The sequence below is a fragment of the Trichomycterus rosablanca genome, chromosome 23 (genome assembly GCF_030014385.1).
Source record: "Trichomycterus rosablanca isolate fTriRos1 chromosome 23, fTriRos1.hap1, whole genome shotgun sequence".
In the NCBI taxonomy this organism is placed as follows: Eukaryota; Metazoa; Chordata; class Actinopteri; order Siluriformes; family Trichomycteridae; genus Trichomycterus; species Trichomycterus rosablanca.
In genome coordinates, this window is record NC_086010.1 from 10,180,112 (window position 1) to 10,196,278 (window position 16,167).

A 16,167-nucleotide genomic window follows, 5' to 3' on the forward strand; every position below is an offset into this window, starting at 1 on the left:
TCATTTAGGTGACAGATTTTGTCCATTAAATCCAAAGTCCGTTAAATGGAGGTCCATTAAATCGAGGTATTTCTGCATATTCCCAAAACCAGGCATGTATTGATAAATACATAATAACAACATACAAATAATATATTTATATATATATATATATATATATAAAAATACAACATATATTTTACTAGGTGTAGTGAATATAGATTTAAGTTTAACCAACTCTGAACCAACCCAGATCTGATGGTGTTATTCATGTAACAACTTGATGGCACATTTGCGTTCAATGCGATTCTACACTGCTACAAATGCAAAATTCAACTCTGCTTCATTTTTTTTTATCATTTATTACACATTTTATACAAAACAAGATCCCATTTGACTGTCACTATTCTAAATTCATCATGTTTTAAGACAGAAAACTAACATTGTTTTGTTTCTATTCTCTGGCAACACTTATGACCCATGTGGCTTCTGTAGAAATCCAATTCCAAGTTTTGCCAACATCAGGATGCTGGAAAAGAAATAAACAGATTTTTAGATGGTCTATGTGTAACTAGTTCCATTCATAATTAGAATCATGCTAGTCTGATTATTTGAATCACAGTGTCACTGTTCAGTCTGGGAAGGTTTTTGCATTTCTAAAACTATAGCTAAAAAACAGCTGAAATAGATCTACAGGTGAAAAAAATGTATAACAGAAACTGAATGAACACAGTAGTGTAAATGTAGCCTATGATTGACTGAGATTGGCTCAGTCATGTGTAGCATTATTTACCTTGCTCCAGCCACAATTCCCGCAGGCATGAACTTTCCGGAGCTGTAAAATCGCACCCCCATTATACCAGCCAGGGTTCCCGATGTAGCTGTCCAAGACACATTGAAGTATTAATGCATGTCAAATAACGTCTAGATGTCTCCTTTTTTTTTTTTTGAGAAATGCTGAGAATAGCTACCATATCTACCATTCTCCTGTTGGACTACTGGGATTTCATACACTCACATTTTTATTTCATACAACTTCAGACACCAGGGTGTAAAACTCCTAAGCAGGACACACTGTCAAACTGTTGCTGATTTGTAAATGATGCTGGAAAATGTCTGGCTACCTTTGCAACCCTGCTTCCAATCACACATTTGGAAAGAGACCCACCAAGATGCAGTTTATTATACCGGACCAATCTTAAAACATTATATTAAATTATGTATTTGAATTGTATTAATCTAGAAATTATTTATTAGGATTTTACCGTTATGTTTTACACACTTTGATTACATTCATGACAGGACAAATAATCACTAGTTACACAAGATTCATCAGTTTAAGTCTTTAATATCAAACACAGTCATGGACATTTTTTTGTATCTCCAATTCACCTCACTTGCATGTCTTTGGACTGTGGGAGGAAACCCACACCGACACGGGGAGAACATGCAAACTCCACACAAAAAGGACCCGGACCGCTCGACCTGAGAATCAAACCCAGGACCTTCTTGCTGTGAGGTGACAGAGCTACCCATTTACCTTTGCCAAAATTATTGCACCAAGAACTTTTTCACTTAACCTTGGACAGCATAGAAGTATTGCCTGTCATGTGAAACCAACTCTGATTTGGAACTAATTTATGACTTTAAACAATTTGAATATTCATGAACTGCAGATTTAGATGCCAGCTGTTTCTTCTATTGAAACCATTTAACAGCAATGAAAGTAATAAATAAGAGTAATTAACTGCTTAACATGTATGGCATTTAGCAGACACTTTTATTCCAAAGTGACTTTTAAGGGTTAAAGGTTTTAAGGGTGCTTAGGGCCCCAAACAGTGGCAAACTGGCAGTACAGGAGCTTGAACCATACCCTTATGATTATTAGTTCAGTATCCTAACCACTGAGCTACCACTGCTTAAACTGATCAGCCATAACATTAAAACCACCTCCTTGTTTCTACACTCACTGTCCATTTTATCAGCTCCACTTACCATATAGAAGCACTTTGTAGTTCTACAATCACTGACTGTAGTACATCTGTTTGTTAGCCCCCTTTCATGCTGTTGTTTACTGCTCAGGACTCTCCCAGGACCACTACAAAGCAGGTACTATTTAGGTGGTGGGTCATTCTCAGCACTGCAGTGACACTGACATGGTGGTGGTGTGTTAGTGTGTGTTGTGCTGGTGTGAGTGGATCAGACACAGCAGCGCTGAAGGAGTTTTTAAACACCTCACTGTCACTGCTGGACTGAGAATAGTCCACCAACCAAAAATGGTGACCTGTGGTCCTGTGACCACTGATGAAGGTCTAGAAGATGACCAACACAAACAGCAGCAATAGATGAGCGATCGTCTCTGACTTTACATCTACAAGGTGAATAGTCATGGAATTACTTTCCATGTAGAAGCCCGACTGGCCGATAGCACAGCTAAGATTCTAACCCTGAATCTACGGATCTCAGTGGTAGTGGGTAAGCGTAATTTATTGCTGTGCCACCCAAGCTCCTTAACTGTATATTTTTATTGATAATCTACATTATTTCTGCAATATACATCACTTACCTAAAGACACCCAAATGTTTCTTGGGTTCTGTGATATCTGGTAGGCACCAAAACCTGCCAGGCCTCCAAACAGCAGGCCAGCTGCCATGGAAGGAACGCTACCTGTAAAAAAGTTTAAATGTTCAAGGTTTTACAGTGACTTATGATTCAGGAATTTAGAAACTACATCATCTACAGAATAGACAAAATCGAATAGTTTGCTCAGTTTTTATCAAACAAATTATCTATAAATGTCATTATATTAATCGCTGTTACACAAATTGCCACTGTAAGCGTGATGATTTCAGAATACACACCTGCTTTGACATAACCCATCACTCCTCCAGATGCAATAAGGGCTGCATATCCATATCCTATGTAGTCTATAGCCATGATCAGCGACTGCAATGCAAAAAGGTGGTCAATTTAATAAAAGACATGTGGTGTATCCATTTCATATCTAGTCTATAGCCATTATGATTGACTGCAAGGCAAAAATATGGTCAATTAATTAAGACATGTTGCAAATCCATGTCCTATGTAGTCTATAGCCATGATCCTTGGCTGCAATGCATAATATTTGGTCAATTTAATAAATTGCATGTTGTGTGTCCATATCTTATCTAGTCTATTGCCATGATCAGTGACTGCAATGTAAAAATATGGTTGTGAATACATGTTGTGTATCTATATTATATCTAGTCTACAGCCATGTTCAGCAAAATATGCTCAATTTAATAAATTACATGTTGTGTATTCATAACCTATCTAGCCATGATCATTGGCTGCCATACAAAATTATGGTCAATTAATTAAAAGACATGTTGCATATCCATGTCCTATCTAGTCTATAAACATGATTATTGACTGCAATGCAAAAATATGGTCAATTTAACAAGTAACAAATTGCATATCCATATCATATCTAGTCTGTAGCCATGTTCAGCAACTGCAATGCAAAAATATGGTCAATTTAATGAAATACATGTTGTGTATCTATATTATATCTAGTCTACAGCCATGTTCAGCGACTGCAATGCAAAATTATGGTTAATTTAATAAATGACATGTTAGGTATCCATATTCTATCCAGTCTATAGCCATGACCAGTGGTCAGTTTAATAAATGACATGTGTCCATATTGTATCTAGTCAATAGCCATGATCAGTGACTACAATGTAAAAATATGGTCAATTTATTGAAATACATGTTGTGTATCTATATTATATCTAGTCTACAGCCATGATCAACAACTACAATGCAAAAATGTGGTCAATTTAATACATTGCATGTTGTGTATCCATATATTATCTAGTCTATATCCATGATCAACAACTGCAATGCAAAAATATGGTTGATTTAATGAAATACATGTGTATCTATATTCTATCCAGTCTATAGCTATGACCAATCAGTTTAATAAACGACATGTGTCCATATTGTATCTAGTCAATAGCCATGATCAGTGACTACAATGCAAAAATATGGTCAATTTAATAAATTAAATGTTGCTTATCAATATCATATCTTGTCTATAGCCATGATCAGCCACTGTAATAAAAAAAAAAAGGTCAATTAAAAAAAAATACATGTTGAGTATCCATATCCTATGTAGACTAGTCATGATCAGTGACTACAATGCAAAAATATGGTCAATTTAATAAATAGCTGTTGTGTATCCATATTATATCTAGTCTGTAGCCATGATTAATGAGAATATCCATCTCATATCTAGTCTATAGCCATTATAACTGACTGCAATGCAAAAATTTGCATAATACTATAAATTGTTGGATATAATAAATGCTCACCTGCTCAAAAAAGACATAAATGACAGTGGTATTCATTGTTGTAATAACAGATAGAGATGTACACTGACAGTATAGCAGTATTTATCACTATCTGTGTGTGTGTGTGTGTGTGTGTGTGTGTGTGTGTGTGTGTGTGTGTGTGTAGATTGCAAAAGCTAGTAACTGCGTATAAACACAGAGTAGCTATTATGCTAATGTCAAATTCGCAAAGTTAATACAGTTTGTGGCTCCCAATAGTTTTATTTATTTGCACAATGTAATATAATGAATTCACTTATTCGTAGCAAAATACATGTAATTTTACTCACTGTTTAAGAGGTAGCGTTCACCACCTGCACGTGAAAGTCGTCCTTGTGTACTACTGTACTCAGCCAGTATTTCCGGGTTCACGTATCATGGGAATCATGGGAAGTTGAGTTTTCTGAGTCAGGCTGTAGTTCATTTGAAGAAGCGATTGTCTCTACGAAGGGTACAGTATTTGTAGTGAAGACTAAGTGGTTTATATTCTAATAGAGGGGCGGGAGCCATTTGGAAAGCACTTACAACTACATTTCCAAAGCCAAAGTTTATAATTAGAGTTATAAAAGCACCGCTTATTTTAATTTCAGGTGTTTTGTTAATTCATGGAACTGCCTGTTGCAAAGTGAACACTTTTGCCCTACATCAAATGTGAACACCTCCACCATTGTTATTATGGACTTTCATTTACATTTATTGCATTTAGCAAAAGCTTTTATTCAAAGTGACTTACAGTACTGTGACATTATACAGCAACTGAGGTTCAATGGACCAACAATATCAGCCTGGCAGTAGTTGGGCTTGAACCAGTGATCTTCTGATTACTACTGCAACTACTACTAATACTACAACTTAATATGAAATTATCAAATTACATTATCCAATAAAAGCTGAAGTTTACAGCACATGTGCAAAACTCAGTACATACATTATTTTAATAAGGACACAAGTACATGAAGCAGTCCAATGCTGCTCTCTATAGTGTCCCATTCAGTGCACAACTACTAAAATACCCTACACTTGTGAGTGGACACGGTATTTAAAAACTCCAGCAGCACTGCTGTCTGATCCACTCATACCAGCACAACACACACTAACACACCACCACCATGTCAGTGTCACTGCAGTGCTGAGAATGATCCACCACCTAAATAATACCTGCTCTGTGGTGGTCCTGTTAGGGTCCCTGACCATTGAAGAACAGCATTAAAGGGGGCTAACAAAGCATGCAGAGAAACAAATGGACTACAGTCAGTACTTGCAGAACTACAAAGTGCTTTTATATGGTAAGTGGAGCTGATCAGTGTATTGTGGATGTATTGTAATTAAGAAAGCTTTTGTCATTTATTAGGCACTTTATAATTGCATTTTTTCATATATTAAGAGATTATTATCCAACATTCCCAAATACATGCACATTAACTACTATAATAACTAGTATACACAGCTACAATCAGAAATATTCAACCCCAACAAGTAAAACAAGGATTTATAATTTGTAAACCTTTCTGCAGAGCTAGAGCTTTTGCTTTAAATGAAGTCTGTATCATTCAAATAATACAACAAATTACCGAAATAAAATCAATGTAGCTTTTTTAAAATAGCAGGATATTTTGTTAATACTGACATGTAAGAATTATTCAGCTCCTACATAATATTGCTGATCTTAAAACATACAGCTAGTCTGTATGACCTAAAGTTGGGCTACAACATGATTAACTATTAGGAATTTAATAATAAGCCTTAATGTGATTCACATGTGATGTGTTATACAAACACCACCCAGAGATTCTAATGTTCAAGCTAAGATCATTTTATTGCACCAAAGGGGCAATGATTAAGACCTTGAACATTCCTAGAATCACCATTTCAGAATACTGTATTGTCAAACATATGGCGCAGCAGTAACACTGCCTGGTCATGAGAGAAAGTGCAAATATTCGGCCATAGCGATCTCATCCGGACATTGTAGAATCCTGACAAAGGCTGGGACAAATACACCGATCAGGCATAACATTAAAACCACCTCCTTGTTTCTACACTCACTGTCCATTTTATCAGCTCCACTTACCATATAGAAGCACTTTGTAGTTCTACAATACTGACTGTAGTCCATCTGTTTCTCTGCATGCTATGTTAGCCCCCTTTCATGCTGTTCTTCAATGATCAGGACCCCCACATGACCACTACAGAGCAGGTATTATTTAGGTGGTGGATCATTCTCAGCACTGCAGTGACACTGACATGGTGGTGGTGTGTTAGTGTGTGTTGTGCTGGTATGAATGGATCAGACACAGCAGCGCTGCTGGAGTTTTTAAACACTGTCCACTCACTGTCCACTCTATTAGACACTCCTACCTAGTTGGTCCACCTTGTAGATGTGAAGTCAGAGACGATCGCTCATCTATTGCTGCTGTTTGAGTTGGTCATCTTCTAGACCTTCATCAGTGGTCCACAAGTGGACTATTCTCAGTCCAGCAGGAACAGTGAGGTGTTTAAAAACTCCAGCCAGCAGCGTTGCTTTGTCTTATCCACTCACACCAGCACAACACACACTAACACACCACCACCATGTCAGTGTCACTGCAGTGCTGAGAATGATCCACCACCTAAATAATACCTGCCCTGTAGTGGTCCTGGGAGAGTCCTGAGCATTGAAGAGCAGCATGAAAGGGGGGCTAACAAAGCATGCAGAGTAATTGTAGAACTACAAAGTGCTTCTACATGGTAAGTGGAGCTGATAACATGGACAGTGAGTGTAGAAACAAGGAGGTGGTTTTAATGTTATGGCATGCCTGTTTGGCCATACTGATCCGTGATTTGTCATGGTGTTTGGCGACCACCAGTCACACAACCATCCTTAGTGCCTATGCCACATATTTACTAGTCTGACAGACACAGATTCAACAGTAGAGTGAAAACTCTGCTTGTTAAAAAAATGCGAAAAAGTGTTGCTTTGCCAGCCATACGCCCAGAGTGCAAAGCCGGGGTAAAGCGGCCGAGTAAAGTCAGCACGGACCCTGTGGAGCAAAGTCATGGTGTCGGTGACGCTGTAAAAAGACAAGGTTCCTCCCCTGTAATCCAAATAAATCCCCACCCTGTTGACCAACTTGGGGGCCACAACGGGGACGCTTTCACCCGCGTGACGAAACACATAAGACAGCTGGAAGCAGTCCAGAGCCCAGGATTGATCGTCTCCACCAAACCCATTCTCCAGAACTGGCGCCTGAGAAATGCCGATTGTGAATACGCCCTTGCCGCTCCACTCTACCTCCCAGTAACTGCGCCCTGTCAGACGTTCTCGGCACAGCACCTGAGGCCAAGTGTTCACCGACGTTGCCAGAGCAACACATTCAACTGCCCTGTTTCCTTCACACACACTCAGATTTGGGTGGTTCGGTGCAGACAAAGTAAGGAAGCAGGCATCTGTTAAATACAAGAATATCATTATGACAGAACTGAATACCCATCACATTATTGATTCTGTGTACGTTTGTGTCCGTTATGAACTTACATTGTAAAAAATCCTCCCTTATCTTTGGTTCTAGAGAAAGAAAACACAGAAATAATAACAGCTGATAAAAACATAATATATGCACTACATGGCCAAAAGCACGTAGACTCCTTTTGATGATTTTCCCAACTTTTTTTTCCCCAATCTAGTCATATCTAATTACCCGAATGCTTTTCACTTTCTTTCTACTACTGCTGACCTCCACTCCTGACCGAGAATAGCCACGACTAACTGCATGATATGCTCATATGGTGCTCAGTATCACATATGGAGAGTCACGCACTGATCTCTATTGTCCCTCGTTTCTGTGCAGGCACCATCGATCAACCAGCAAAGGTCGTAATTGCATAAATTCCTTTTGGCAATGCCACCCTACAAACGAGCCAGTCATTGTCTGTATAGGCACCCGACCTGCTGGCAGCAAAGCTGATATTCGAACCTGTAAGCACCCCATGCAGACTCCTTCGGTATTCGTAAACTTGAATACTTCCATTGCTAATGTCCCCTTAAATGTAGCATATACACATGAAACCTTTATAGATAAACATTGGCAGGAATAGGAATAGATCATGCTAAAGACATTACATTTTTAACTACATTTTCTGTTGTTTTACCCCGAGGTGGTTCTGATGGAAACCTCTTTACCCGCCCGAGGTTAAGGAATGAAGTCGAGACTGACGTGCCAACAATGCTGCTCCTGCCGGATGTGACGGAACCAGGCGTGTTTGCACCAAGAATGTCAAGAACTCACTACAGACCTTATTACACTGAATAATAACTCCATTATTATTTATTTATTTATCTATTTATTTATTGCTAGTTATGGGCGGCGCGGTGGCTAAGCAAGGAGATCCTGGGTTCGATCCTTTCTGTGCTGAGTTTGCTTGTTCTCCCAGTGTCTGCGTGGGTTTCCTCCAGGAGCTCCGGTTTCCTCCCACAGTCCAAAAACATGCAGCCAGGCTAATTGGAGACACTGAATTGCCCTATAGGTAAATGTGTGTTTGTTTGTGTGTGTGTGTGTGTATGTGTGTCTGCCCTGCGTCCAGGGTGGTACTGTGTGCCTTGCGACTATTGAATTGCTGGGATAAGCCCTAATTGGATAAGCGTTTAAGAAAGTGAGCGAGTGAGTGTTTTGTGTTTTCTTCAGACCCCTTAGTTTAAATGAAGGGACATCTTAATGCTTAAACATATAAATACATCCCAAAACCTAATAATGATAACGTGATGGTCGGGTGTTCACATAATTTTGGCCATATGTGTTTATTTCAAGCATAGCACAGATTCAGCACAGGATTACTGACCTGGGATGGAAACAGGTTGTGTTGCTGGTTTTGGTGTTTCTGTTAGAGAGAGTGTGTAAGTACAGCAATTAAATCATTAGAAAAAGTCTAATTTAATTTAACTTTTTTAAAGATAAAAAACACATAGCAGGACACTCACTTTTCCTGGCCTTCTTGCTCCGAGAGATACGGGCGTCCTTAACTACCAAAACATAAAAAATTAACAGTAACAGTGATATTATTGGTGCAGATTTCTTTCATCCTTTAACCAATGGCAAAATATTGCATAATAAAATTGGCAGCATTAATATCAAAAACTTAATGCAGTTTTATGTAAACTGTACCTAAATACATATTTAATTTAATGACTTTAATGAATACTAGTTTATGCAAGTACAAAATGAGTAAAAGTGGATGCATGCAGTGAAAGTATAGTAAATGTATAGTAAATGTATATTACATGTATATTACATTTATAGACTTACTGTTTCCACCCATGTAAATATCCTAAGTCACACACATACCCATAATTAATTTTATTTATATTTATTTTATTATATTTAATCCATTTAATCAGTTAACCTTTATCTAATGACAATAAAGGTTCTTCTTCTTCTTTCCTGCCCCCCAACCACTATAATTTCACTGAAGCCCATAAGGAACAGTAGTCCATTAACAATAGCTAATAGTCTAATAGCTTTAATAAAATAGAAAATGTCCGTGTATACACCTCAGTCAGAATAGACTAGTTAGATTGAGCCCATTCTGATACAATTTTTATCTGATTGAGCGAGGTGGGTAATTATTTAAGTAATTTGTTGAAAAGAAGAATATTAGCCATGTAAACCTGTTTCTGATCCATCATAATGAAAATGTAAAAAATTTATTTGCACTCTCCCACCAGCCATTAACGCACACTTTAGATGCACAAGTAGTGCATCTATATAATCTAATTTCATTACAGCCCTCCCTTCTTATGCAGCTGCCTAAGTAGGCAGTAGGCAGCAAGGCAGCTCACTAGGTTTTCAGACAGACCCTAAATGCTATCAACGTAGACTGTGTAAAGTAAAGTAAAAGCACATTTTTAAAAGTAGGCTTAGTAAACAAACTACACTATGAGTCTCACTTGTTTCTGATATGTTTTTTATCTCGGTACTGCAGACGTCCTTCAGGCTCTTCTGTAGTTTTGAGAGAGACTGAACGACACACTCGAATGAGGCTCCATGGGGGAAGACGGACACAGCTTGAAGCTCGGATGGATAATTCAAAGACAGGCAACTCTAAAAATACAGTGTAACATCATCTCTACTATAGAAATGCACACAGTTAACAAGTATAAACCATGTCATCAATTAATAAATCAACTTAAAAGATCTAAATGCATTTATTTAGTTAATCCAAGATCAGTAGTAACATAAAAGGTAAGAAAATTACAAAAGAAGGTCAACCTATGTTGTTTTACCAATAGTCGTATGCCAAAATGAGGTAAAATTAGCTAATGGTCAGATGTTTACACACATTTGGCCATTCAGTATGTGGTCAAAACTTAAGCTGATCAGCATGCCTGCCAATATATGGAGGTTTTTTTATTTTGTTTATGCAATTTCTCCCCCTTTGCTCCCTTTTAGCACGTCTACCAATGCCGATCCCCACTCCGATTGAGGAGAACGAAGCTAACCCACGCCCCCTCCGACACGTGGGCAGCATGCCATGTGCATCTTATCGCCTACACTTTGACGAGTGCGGTGCAGCTCAGCGTTGTGTACGGAGAGACACACCCTGAGAGCACTTTTTTTCTCATCTCTGTGCAGGTGCCATCAATCAGCCAGCAGATTCCTAGCCGGCAGGCAGAGCTGACATTCAATATGATGTATTCAGATGTATTCAGAGATCCCACCTCTGGTTCCAGTCTGTGTTTTTATCACTGCGCCACCTGAGCGGCCGATATATGGTTTAAAAATATATTAATGTCAATTTAAAAATTGGTAAGTTGATTACATATAACATTATTAGTCAACATTTTTGCTTATGGTACAGCCGCTCAGGTGGCGCAGCGTTAAAATACGCTAGCACACCAGAGCTGGGGTTTCGAATCTCATCATCATATCGAATCTCAGCTCTGCCATCTGACTGGGCTGGGCGGCTACATGAACAACGTTTGGCTGTTGTTCATTCAGGGAGGGAAATGCCGGACAGGGACCTCATAACTGATGCAATTACGACCTCTGCTGGCTGGGTGACAGCGTCTGCACAGAGTAGAGGAATAATGCTGATCAGGGTGTGTCAGGGTGTGTGAACTCGCCTCGTGCAGGTGAAAAAATGCAGTCGGCTACTGCACACGTGTCGGAGGGGGCGTGTGTCGGTTCGCTCTACTCAATCAGGGGCAGGGGTCAGCACCAGTTGAGAGGAAGCAATAACGCAAATGGGACGCACTAAAAAAATCGGGAGAAAAAGGGAGAAAATAAATGGTACAATAAAAATATGGTCAAACCTGAAGAAAATCAATGTGGTCATCAGTCTTTAGCATCCTCTCAAGCTCAGTACTGGTCTTTTTAAGATCAGTAATCTCCACTTCAATTTTCTCCAGCAGTCGTTGAGCTTGTTTTAGCTCGCTCTCCTTCTGGGATTCCAGCTGTTCCAGCACTTGAGTGCGCATCTTTTGGACAGAGATCAGCAGATCAGCAAAAATCTGCTTGATCTCATCACTAGCTGTGTGTGCTTTACGCTGTTATGAGGACGACATGTAAAAAATAAATAGCAGATTATACCAACATGTGTAATTCATAAAATTATATACAGACACAGACAGATTAATAACTTCTGATAACGTTTACACCAAATGGCAGAATGTGATCTGAGTGAGTCTGGACATGACATAGTTGTCTGTGCTATATGGTTTGGTTTACTTATGTCAGAAACGATGATCTTAATAAGATTTTAATGCATCTTTAAGGCTTCTTTGAGCTCACAGAAAAAATGAAATAATTATCCATATCTCCGTGCCCCCTCTGCCAGCCAAAAATGGCAATGCAGAAGGCAACTCCAAAATCTCAAAGGAATGTTTATTCTAAATGCAAGGAGTGTTAAGGGTCCATAACCACTGTTAGAAATCAATCTATTAAGTATTTAATACATTCTTTCAAAGTGTATATAGTTGTATACACCACTTGGCCAAAAGTATGTGGACACTTCAACATGAGCTTGTTGAACATCCCATTCCAAAAGCATGAGCATTACTATTATAATTAATATAGAGTTATAATAAATAATTAAAACCAGAAACGCTGGTATATAGTGTATTTTTTGCACCACGAACCGGTTTCATATAAGATATAATTTCACGGACCGGCGGGGGCGGGAGAATTTTACTAATATTGCTCACAAACGATGTAAAATGAGCTTTTTTCGCTGCAACAAGACGCTGCTCCCACCTAGGGGTGACAATAAGACAATAAAACTCAAAATAGAAGCAGTGCAAACTGCTTTTTTAGCGATTTCTAATTATTCATTCTTTCTGTGCGGCTCGGTAATAAATAGCTACGGACCGGTACCGGTCTGCAGCCCGTGGTTGGGGACCACTGGTGCATACAGTCATCTGTACAATTATTATATATTAGCAAAACAACCATGCAAGAGCAAGCTGATATTACCAAATACATGATGAATTATACATGGAAAAGTAAGTATACCTGCAGACTCGATGTTATGATGTCACAAAATGTAAGTCTGAACATGATAACGTTACCACGGTCCAAATCCACAAGTTTTAAAAAAGGACTGTGTTTTAGATTACTGAAGACTAGTGTTTCTGCCCTCCAATAATTCTTAACAATTAAATGAAAGACCGATACAATGCAAGCAGTTTATGATTAAGGGCCTTGAATGGGAAACCAACAGAGGCAACTTGGCAGTGGTTAACGCTAAGCTAAGCAACTACGTCAGTATAGTGTAGGTAGGCCAATACTTACCTTGGTACAATGAACTGCTTTTCTTAAATTTCCAGACTCTTTTTCTCTCTGCTCGATCATCTGATTTAATGTTGTGTCCAGTCTAAAAAGCTCCTCCTGTAATTAAAACAAAACCTTATTTATGAACATATAGATTATATCAGTGTCTCTTCATATTTTACCTCGCCTTCCTCACATTCTCAAGTGTCATTTCACTTTAAAAGCAGAAATGCTCAGTGGTTCAGTGACCAATAAGACTTCCAAAATTATCCCTGTAGGTGGACTTGGGTACTCTATGCGTGGGTGATCTAGCAAAGGAAACCCAGGCAGACACAGGAAGAACATGCAAACTCCATACAGAAGGGACCCGGACAGCTCCATCTGATCCAGGACCTTTTTGCTGTGAGGTGGCAGTGTTACCCACCGAGCCACAGTGCTGTCCCTCAACTACAATGCAATTTTACAATGTTTAGTATGGTTTCTTGTGATCATTTCACTTGATTAAATGTAAAAATAATAAAAGTATTTATAAAAATAAGAAACTGTAGTATAATGTGGTGCACGTCATGCAAGTATATGCTTTAACCCTTTCATGCATGGTGGTCACTAGAGTGGACAGCTATTTAAGTCATTATTTTCTATGTGCCCAGGTGGGGCGGTCCGGGTTTTTTCTGTGTGGAGTTTGTCTGCGTGTCCAAAGTCCTCCCACAGTCCAACGACATGCAAGTGAGGTGAATTAGAGATACAAAATTGTCCATGACTGTGCTCAATATAACCTTGTGTACTGATGAATCTTGTGTAATGAGTAAATACCGTTCCTGTCATGAATGTAACCAAAAGTGTAAAACATGATGTTAAAATCCTAATAAACAAACAAACAAACCACCACTTCATCTTAATCAGGGTCGGGTTGGGGATGATTCACTGGGCAAAAGGTAGGAAACATCCTGGACAGGTTGCCAGTCCATCTCAGGGCAAACACACACCTAGGGGCAATTTTAGTAGCTCCAACTAACATGACTGTATGTCACAGCTTCAGAAGGAAACCCAAACATAAAGGACCAGGAATCATACCCAGGACCTTCTTGCTGTGACAGTGCTACCCATCGAGCCACGTCGCCACCCCCTCCTCTACACTGCAAAAACCATTTTTGTTGCAACTGTACAATGTTCAATATGATTTTCCTGTGGTCATTTATTGGAATTGTCCTATAATGTGGTACATGCCATGCAACTACATGTTTTAAAGGCAAATACACTGATCAGCCAAAACACCTCCTTGTTTCTACACTTACTGTCCATTTTATCAGCTCCACTTACCATATAGAAGCACTTTGTAGTTCTACAATTACTGACTGTAGTCCATCTGTTACTCTGCATGCTTTGTTAGCCCCCTTTTATGCTGTTCTTCAGTGGTCAGGACCCCCACAGGACCACTACAGAGCAGGTATTATTTAGGTGGTGGATCATTCTCAGCACTGCAGTGACACTGACATGGTGGTGGTGTGTTAGTGTGTGTTGTGCTGGTATGAATGGATCAGACACAGCAGCGCTGCTGGAGTTTTAAAACACCTCACTGTCACTGCTGGACTGAGAATAGTCCACCAACCAAAAATATCCAGCCAACAGCACCCCGTGTGCAGCGTCCTGTGACCACTGATGAAGGTCTAGAAGCTGACCGACTCAAACAGCAGCAATAGATGAGCGATCGATCGTCTCTGACTTTACATCTACAAGGTGGACCAGCTGGGTAGGAGTGTCTAATAGAGTGGACAGTGAGTGGACACGGTGTTTAAAAATTCCAGCAGCACTGCTGTGTCTGATCCACTCGTACCAGCACAACACACACTAACACACCACCACCATGTCAGTGTTACTGCAGTGCTGAGAATGATCCACCACCTAATTGTAGACTACGAAGTGCTTCTATATGGTAAGCGGAGCTGATAAAATGGACAGTGAGTGTAGAAACAAGTAGGTGGTTATAATGTTATGGCTGATCAGTGTATATATATATATATATGCACAAAACTTACTGCTTTCTCAGCTCTTGCACTCTCTGCTGGCACCGTGTCGTGATTTTTATGGTCGTTCATGGTGCAAAGGCAACAAACACACATCTGATCTGTCCGGCAGTAAAACTCAAACAGTCGATCATGAGCAGAGCAGATCTTCTCCTGTAAACACCTGCATGCTGCAACCAGTTTGTGCTTTTTAAAAGCTGGAGATTCATAATGTGGTTTAACGTGAACATCACAATACGAAGCCAGACACACCAGGCAGGACGCGACAGCTGGTCGTTTTTCAGAACTGCAGGCATCACACATGACCCCTTCTGATGGAGCGAAGTTTGAGGTTCTCGAACCTGACGGCTGGAATCCAGTGTTTCTGAGTTTCTCCACCAGTTCAGCCAGAACCGTGTTTCGGTTCAGCTCGGGCCTGACGGTGAAGGTTTTCCTGCACTGAGGACAATGACATTCCCTCATATCCTTCTGATCCCAGAAGTGTGTGATGCAGGGTTTGCAGTAGCTGTGTCCACATGGAATGGTGACTGGATTGTTCAGCAGATCCAGACAGATTGAGCAGCAGAACTGCTCCTCTTCCACCGAAATATTCGCCTCCGCCATTCCTCTAGCTGTTAATCTGCTTAACACACTTACTTTCACTTTCCAGTCTCTAAAAATAGGAGAGTATGACTTCCTGTTCAAAGTGCAAGCTGTTATTCCAATCATCAGTTACACAAGCAACTACAGTTTAATCATTACAATTTTGACTTCTGCAGATTTACTGGTTTTACTGGTAGCAGTGACCTGGAAAAGACATTGCAAGTTCTATATCAATTAAACCTTGTGTAGTCTTCCTATTCTGTATACTGCCCATATTAAAAAATGACCTACATTTACTTCAATATAACCCATATTTTAACCCTATCATGCATGAATCATAACAACATGAATCAATATTTTTCCAGAATGGTTTAATAAAACTATTACTTTGTTTTTGATTCGCGTTATTGATTTGGCACAGTTTCTACACCGGATGCCCTTCCTGACACAACCCTCCCTATTTATCC

At 39.4% G+C, this 16,167-nt stretch overlaps 2 protein-coding genes across 2 annotated transcripts; both read right to left on the reverse strand.

The window, feature by feature from the left end:
• Positions 1 to 316: 316 nt before the first annotated feature.
• Positions 317 to 4,733, reverse strand: tmem14ca (transmembrane protein 14Ca). The gene is made up of 5 exons (XM_062985604.1): positions 4,644 to 4,733; positions 2,842 to 2,926; positions 2,546 to 2,647; positions 773 to 860; positions 317 to 508 (listed from the first exon to the last, which is right to left on the reverse strand). The coding sequence occupies exons 2-5, from the start codon at positions 2,915 to 2,917 to the stop codon at positions 451 to 453; spliced, it is 324 nt and encodes a 107-aa protein (XP_062841674.1). The 5' UTR covers positions 2,918 to 2,926; positions 4,644 to 4,733; the 3' UTR covers positions 317 to 450.
• Positions 4,734 to 7,139: 2,406 nt separating this feature from the next.
• LOC134300779 (E3 ubiquitin/ISG15 ligase TRIM25-like) lies at positions 7,140 to 15,721 on the reverse strand. Its single transcript, XM_062985201.1, has 8 exons — positions 15,131 to 15,721; positions 13,116 to 13,211; positions 11,639 to 11,872; positions 10,260 to 10,427; positions 9,308 to 9,401; positions 9,169 to 9,207; positions 7,868 to 7,897; positions 7,140 to 7,779 (listed from the first exon to the last, which is right to left on the reverse strand). Exons 1-8 carry the CDS (start codon positions 15,719 to 15,721, stop codon positions 7,214 to 7,216), a joined length of 1,818 nt encoding a protein of 605 aa, XP_062841271.1. The 3' UTR covers positions 7,140 to 7,213.
• Between the last annotated feature and the right edge of the window lie 446 nt (positions 15,722 to 16,167).